At 35.0% G+C, this 7192-nt stretch overlaps 1 protein-coding gene across 1 annotated transcript; it reads right to left on the reverse strand.

Moving 5' to 3' along the window:
- Nucleotides 1-3: 3 nt before the first annotated feature.
- Nucleotides 4-5761, reverse strand: LOC137574886 (uncharacterized; the record flags this gene model as incomplete). The annotated part of the gene is made up of 2 exons (XM_068287337.1): nucleotides 5657-5761; nucleotides 4-1650 (listed from the first exon to the last, which is right to left on the reverse strand). Coding segments are annotated over exons 1-2 (1752 nt in total), but the record flags the coding sequence as incomplete, so codon positions are not given.
- Between the last annotated feature and the right edge of the window lie 1431 nt (nucleotides 5762-7192).

The raw sequence follows: 7192 nt of genomic DNA on the forward strand, positions 1-7192 counted from the left end.
CATTGAGTAGAGAAAAATAATATTGTAATTACGACCTACTAATGGTATTTCCAAATGACATTTAAGGTTTATTGGAATTGCAATAATAGGCATAGAGTCCGCATCAAAGTCACTTAAATATCTACATTGACAATGTATTCCAAAGTGCACACTTTTGTTCATTTCCGGCAGACATGCAAACGTTTGCCAGCTGGGTTCCGGACGTGCATAATTCCATATTCGGCAACTACGAATTTCAGTAGAAAACGCGAAAAAGGCTCCAGCGTCTTTAAAAGGTTCCCAAGTTTCAGATAAATTTGCTGCCCGAAGAAAAATAAAGACCGGCCGCGCTTTAGAGCATCGGTTTCTTAAAAATAAAGTACTTGGATCTACGACACCCGTTTTAATTAAACAGCTTTCTGTGTCCATGTCCATATAGTTTAAATTAGGCACATTTATCATCTGTAGTTTTACTCTATAGTCTATATCAGCCTTGGAAAAAGTGACTCCTAGAACCGACAGGCCGTATAGCTCGGTACGGTACATTCGAATTTCGTACGGAGAGTACACACTGTCGTGAACTACATTTTCAACATCCTCCTCCGGGTCATCAAAGTCAATTCCACGAATAATTCGATTTTGTTTTCGATCACTATCCGGCTCACTTGCGGAAAAGTTTATTTTTAATTTGGAGATATATTGAAACGGTTCTGTTAGTTCTTGTGTCTTTTGCCAAATCGCGTTAGTTGTATAAGCGTTAACTACAAGCACTTGAGTTTGCGATTCCTGCTCGGGGTACCACCAATACTGACTTTGTTTGTGACTCCTTACTGATATAAGTACCTCATCTGTACGCAGTCTCTGTCGAAGTTCTTGTAGTAGTTTTTCTGTAAATATAAGGGTATGCATTTTATCAGGCGATTCAAATTGAATAACTCGTTCTTGATCTAAATCGAAACTTTCCAAACGCATTATAAATGTTGAACGGACGATTCTGGTTGGATCCTCCTCAGGATGCAATCTTCTGGCTGCCCCCATTCCCATATAAAACAAACAACTACTTAGTTTCCAGTGGGCGTGTAACCAGTTGTTTATATGCTCAAGTCCTTTTGGTTGAAGTGTAGACATCTGTTCAATTCTGCTTCTAAAATTGTCAATGTTAAGACAGGACTCTGATTCTGAACGACACTGAGGTTTTGGTATGTATTCCCACTCTGCATTAAACTTATTAAGCAGATCACAAAGATCAGATACCATGGTATCATAATAGTCATTCATCAAAGTGTTTAGTTCATTGCTACTTATAATTAATTTGAAAGTCGAAGATATAAGGTGAAGCATACGAGCAAGTACATTAACTTCCATATCATCTAAGGGCTCAAGAGACAAGACGACACGCTTCGTAAGCCTTACAAGCTGAGACAACTGAACTGTAGTTTGAGGTTGATATACAGATAATGTTTCAGTGAATACAAGAAGGCGCTCTTTGGAATTAATTCCTTTTGTTAGTTGGTAGAGTACTATAAAAGCCTTTTCCCAATCAGCGTATTCCAGAAAGTTTACAGCATAACTAAGATGATTTATAACGGAATATTCGGAATTTTCAATTTCAGTACGGCTTACGTCAATTGGAACCTCAACTGTTTCGCACACGTCAAAGTTATCACATACCTAGTATATAAAATAAAAAAAAATTATTCAATAAATAAAAAATTATACATAAAGTTGATTAGTTTAAAAATATCAAAGAAGTTAAATTCAACTACGCCGAAGATTATCTACCCTTGCAACGGCGTCAAAGTTTGTATACCCTTGCAACTTTTTTGGTAACTCTTTCCTTACCTATTAGCCATCAATGTGGAAGAACGTTTTATCTAAAAATGCTTATGTTTGCGAAAGAATGGCCTACAATCACAGGAAATAACGAAGATATTGATCATAGTCACTGTTTTCCACCGATCGTTCCTTTGGGAGCTATATCATAAGTTATTGAGAAAAGTGACTGTTCGTGACTTTGGGGTTTGTATGGGAGCTATATGATATAGTGGTCCGATCCGGCTGAATCCGAGATATACAACACCTGTAGTATATACAAACCTACGTGCAAAATTTCAGCTCTGTAGCTCCTACGGTCTAGGAGGAGTTTGCGTTGATCCAGACGGACGGACGGACGGACGGACACGGCTAGTTGAACTCGTCTCGTCGTGCTGATCAAGAATATATATACTTTGTATGGTCGGAGATGCTTCGTTCTATGCGTTGCACACTTCTGACCAAAATTAATATACCCTTTTTGCAACGGTATAAAAAGCACAATTTCAGCCCGATAGCTCTTAAGATGGCTGAGTATACGCATAGGCATGGACGTACAGACGGATATGGCTATATCGACTCAGCTTCTCATGCTGATCAAGAATATATAATTAAATATCTGGTTTTCGCAAAGAGGAAAAAAAAGATATTGTGAGTTAAAAGCAACGTACTTTATTATTTGAATGAAAACTTAAAACTAAGTTACAGAAATGTCTTATGGTTATATTTATAGCATAGCTCGCAAATAACTGTTGACACTTTTCCATTGTCTGCAAATAAGTGTCTTTGACTGACACAATAATAAAGACTCAGACAGAAACTGTTCTTGTGGCGACTGACTTAGCTTGCTCGCGCTCTGATCGAGACAGTCATTTCTGTTTTCATTTTGCTCAAGTCAAACACTGATCGATTGCTTGAGTTAAATGAAGAAAATTGTCTTTTGCGTATGTTTGGGTAAACACACGCGATTGATGCGTTCTTATTTACATTTATGTATATCTATGCATGTACAATTTACATGCACACGATAGGCAAAGATCATTTTTGTTGAGGCTCTTTGTATGACCAAAAATCGTATTAATCTTTTCGCGACGCTCATTTCAGAGAGTAACACGAATGGGTCAATGCAAAGCGCTTGACAAAAAACAATTTAAAACAAAACAAAAAGTGCCGCTCAGAGAGAGATCGTTTCTGGAGAATCTTTTCGGTTATGATACGAAGCAGAGCATATGAGAAAAAACGATCAACTGTCATTTGCGAGCTATGATTTATAGGCTAAATTTGCCCTTCAACGGCGTGATTGATATTGATTCGATTTGATTGGCCCGAATTTAAATGCTGAATTAGCGTTCTCACGCTTTTGGTTTTTTAGGGGGGACAATTATTATTGCAATTGTTTAATTGTTTATGTTAATTATGAGTTAGCGTTCACACGCTTTAATTTTGAGGAGGACAATTGTTATTGCAAGTGTCCAATTGTTGTTTACTTTAACGTTATGAATTTTAGGGGGCGAAAAATTTATATGTTATTGGGTATTGGAGTTGGATATATGACTTCCTCATCCTAAAGCAAATAGCCTGTCCTCAAACGGATACATTGGGATATAGCGAGGGGTTTTTCTCAGCTGTATAAATTGGAGTATCAATTTTGTTTATAATTTGGGAATCAATTTTTTCAATAATTGGAGTTTCAATATTTTCTGTGGGAACTCGATTGTCATTTGATCGAAAATGCTTAATTATTAATTTTTGTGGCATTGTCTTAAACTTATAGATTAAGTATGTAATCAAACTTATTGTAGTAAGTACAAAAGTGGTTAATGTAATAGTTTTAAATACAGTATAATTTTTGGTGTTTTCGTTAATTATCTCTTTTGTTTAGATAAAGGAAATAGGTTCTAGCCTGGTTATATTGTTTGTTACATAAATGCTTTGGCTATAGTCAAGCAATGAATTTGTTATTGATATTTCGTTTAATTGTAAGGCACAATCGTAAATTTTTATTATGTTATTGCCTTCTATTATTAAGTCGTTTTTTACGCAATTTTTATTAAGTTTAGTTTTCGGTAAGTTTCATGTTACAATTATGTTTGGTTCAATGTAATTAGTTTGAAAATACTTATATTTTTAATGTATTTGCAAGTGATTGGGAATTGATTTGAATTCTCTATCAAAATATTTTTATTTTCACTTGAGTAAGGAAGTATCTCAAAGATAGGGGTTTTTATTAGTTCTCGAGGAATGTTTGAAATGATAAATAATATCTCGTTTGCACACGATAGACAAAGATCATATGATCAAAAGATCATTTCTGTTGAGTTTTTTAGTCAAACTGTCTATTGTTGAGGCTCTTTGTGTGACCAAAAATCGTATTAATCTTTACGCGACGCTCTTTTGAGAGAGTCACACGAATGAGTCAATGCATAGCGCTTGACAAAAAAACAAATTAAAACAAAACAAAAAGTGCCGCTCGAATAGAGATCGTTTCTGAAGAATCTTTTCGGTTATGATACGAAGCAGAGCATATGAGGAAGTTTTTGTATTCAATAGTTTTCGAATTAACATGACTTAAGTGATTATGTTGGAAAAGTTTTAGGTTGAAAATTCCTTGACTAGTGAGCTGCTTGCCCATTTCTATGTCTTCAATGTATTCTGTGAAATGCTCAAAATTAAAGATTATAACTTACTTACTGATTTTTCTTTTTCTTCCCTGAGGGTTGTTTATTACTTTTAAACCATTATTAACAGTGTCTATTACGTAATTTACTTTTTACTTTATTTTTTTAGTTCGTTTGCATGCTTTCAATATTATCATCTTTATCGTCCTGATCAAGAGTACCAAAAATATATTTGTGTATTGAACCAATTCCGTTAATTAGTCCTTGTTTATTACGTTTTACTTTGTTTTTCTGTTAACTATTGAATATAAATTATGTCTTGAAATTCCTGTGCTTGTTGCATTAAATTGTTATATGTAATGTCTATTAGCGTAAAATTCACTTTTAAATAATGATATTAAAGTTTGTCGGTAGATCCATGGTTCCTGTTTTAAATATTAAGTAACGGTTTTGTGCTTTTACCGGGATTATGTCAATGGATTGGCTGCATGTAGTTTTTAATGTTAAAGTAGCGTAATGCACAAAAAAGGGTTGAGGTTGAGTTGTTGACCTGTAATTAATTAATTTTCGTATTTGCTTTTATTAACTTTCTTTTCTTCTTGAATTTTGATTTGTAGTGTGTGACTTTTTGTCCTCTATTTCTTTCGGGGGATCCTGCATAGATAACCAGAGGGCAGAGAGGGACGACCGCGTCAAAGTTTGTATACCCTTGCAACTTTTTTGGTAACTCTTTCCTTACCTATTAGCCATCAATGTGGAAGATCGTTTTATCTAAAAATGCTTATGTTTGCGAAAGAATGGCCTACAATCATAGGAAATAACGAAGATATTGATCATAGTCACTGTTTTCCACCGATCGTTCCTATGGGAGCTATATGATATAGTCACCCGATCTTATTCAAATTCGGCACAGTCATTAACAGATATATCACACTAACAAATGTTTAATTTGAAAGCAATCGCGTTAAAAGTAACGAAGTTATTGACAAAAGTCACTGTTTTCGACCGATCGTTCCTATGGGAGCTATATGATATAGTCATCCGATCTTGATCAAATTTGGCACAGTAGTTTATAGGCGTAATAATCTCTCTAATATTAGATTTCAAGATAAAAACACAGAAAATAACGAAGTTATTGAGAAAAGTCACTGTTCGTGATTTTGGGGTTTGTATGGGAGCTATATGATATAGTGGTCCGATCCGGCTGAGTCCGAGATATACAACCCCTGCAGTATATACAAACCTACATGCAAAATTTCAGCTCTGTAGCTCTTACAGTCTAGCAGAAGTTTGCGTTGATCCAGACGGACGGACACGCGGACGGACATGGCTATTCGAACTCGTCTTGTCATGCTGATCAAAAATATATATACTTTATATTTGTTTAACTGAATTGTAAGAAATAATAACTTTAAAGGTAAGGTGATAAGGATCTTCAGTCTTCACAAGGATCTGTGTTTGAGATACAGAACTAACAGTGGGCTACGACACAAAACAAGATCAAGGATTTTTTTTAGAAGAGTTAAGTAAAGAATTTAACTGATATAGCGGACATTCAAGTAGGCTTTCAAGAAAAACATGTTGAGATAAAGGAATTAAGAAAGATATTATCATCAACCAGACAAGAAACATTAGATAAGTTAAAATTACGTAAAACTATAAGGAAATCATGATCTTTAAGACGACTAAAAATAGTTTGCAAAGCATCAGCATGGTGCATGTAAATCATGTTATCAGAAGCTGGAGGAATATTTGAACAAGAAGTATATAAGCTAAATTTGGAACATGTAACTTCAACGCTAATAATCTCAACACCTAAGGAAAGATCAATTGGCACAACACTTGAACACTCCACCGCCATGACGATCGAGACGATGAAGCCTAGTTGCGGCCCTATAGTGCAAATGTGCTTGTTAGAGTGAGATAGTGAGATGAAATATACATATATTTGGTCTTCGAAATTAAAAATATTTGTTTCACCTTATGCATGGTATAACAAAGCCGGCGAGACGACTTACTTGCTTCATTTTTATTTAAATACATACAATATTAATAAATAATTAATTTAAGAAGTAGTTCCAAAGATTCCTGTAATAAAGAACTGGCAAAAAAGCAAATAAAGCAAAGCCAAATTACAAAATTCCAATATCATTGTACTTTTTAGGACTCGGATCACATGCTATCGAGACTGTCCGTCCAAAATAAAGCACCACAATGCACATAGATCCATAACTTAGTGATAAATATACAGGAACGCTCACAACGACAGTATGCATTGCGCGTCATTCCAAAACGCCAAGGCCCTATTTTTGGTTGAAATAAATACCCATTTCCCATATAATTCACCAGTGCTTGCTTAAATCGGGGAAACCATGAGTACAATTCTTTCGGAAGTATTTCCGCGCACTACGAAATGTTTCTAAGTTTATGTTGCGTTTTGAAAGTCACTCCTTCAATCCAGCGATGTATTTGAAAATGCTGTATTTGATCAGATTTTGAATCAGTAACAATAACAGAGCGGCAGAAAAAATTGGGGTATATTCCTGAGTTATCATGAAACAACCTTAGACTGGTTGGTATTTTTATAAGCCCATTGCAAATTCGAAATGATATTGTACTGTTTCGTTTAAAAGTTTTACGAACAGGATCCTGGTACAAAATAATTTTATTTTGTGCTTGAGTTGAATTAAAAAAAAAACCAGAGGGCCGGGGCTAACTTCGACCGCATCAAAGTTTGTATACCCTTGCAACTTTTTTGGTAACTCTTTCCTTACCTATTAGCC

Source organism: Drosophila tropicalis, unplaced genomic scaffold, assembly GCF_018151085.1.
Source record: "Drosophila tropicalis isolate 14030-0801.00 unplaced genomic scaffold, ASM1815108v1 contig_464, whole genome shotgun sequence".
NCBI lineage: Eukaryota > Metazoa > Arthropoda > Insecta > Diptera > Drosophilidae > Drosophila > Drosophila tropicalis.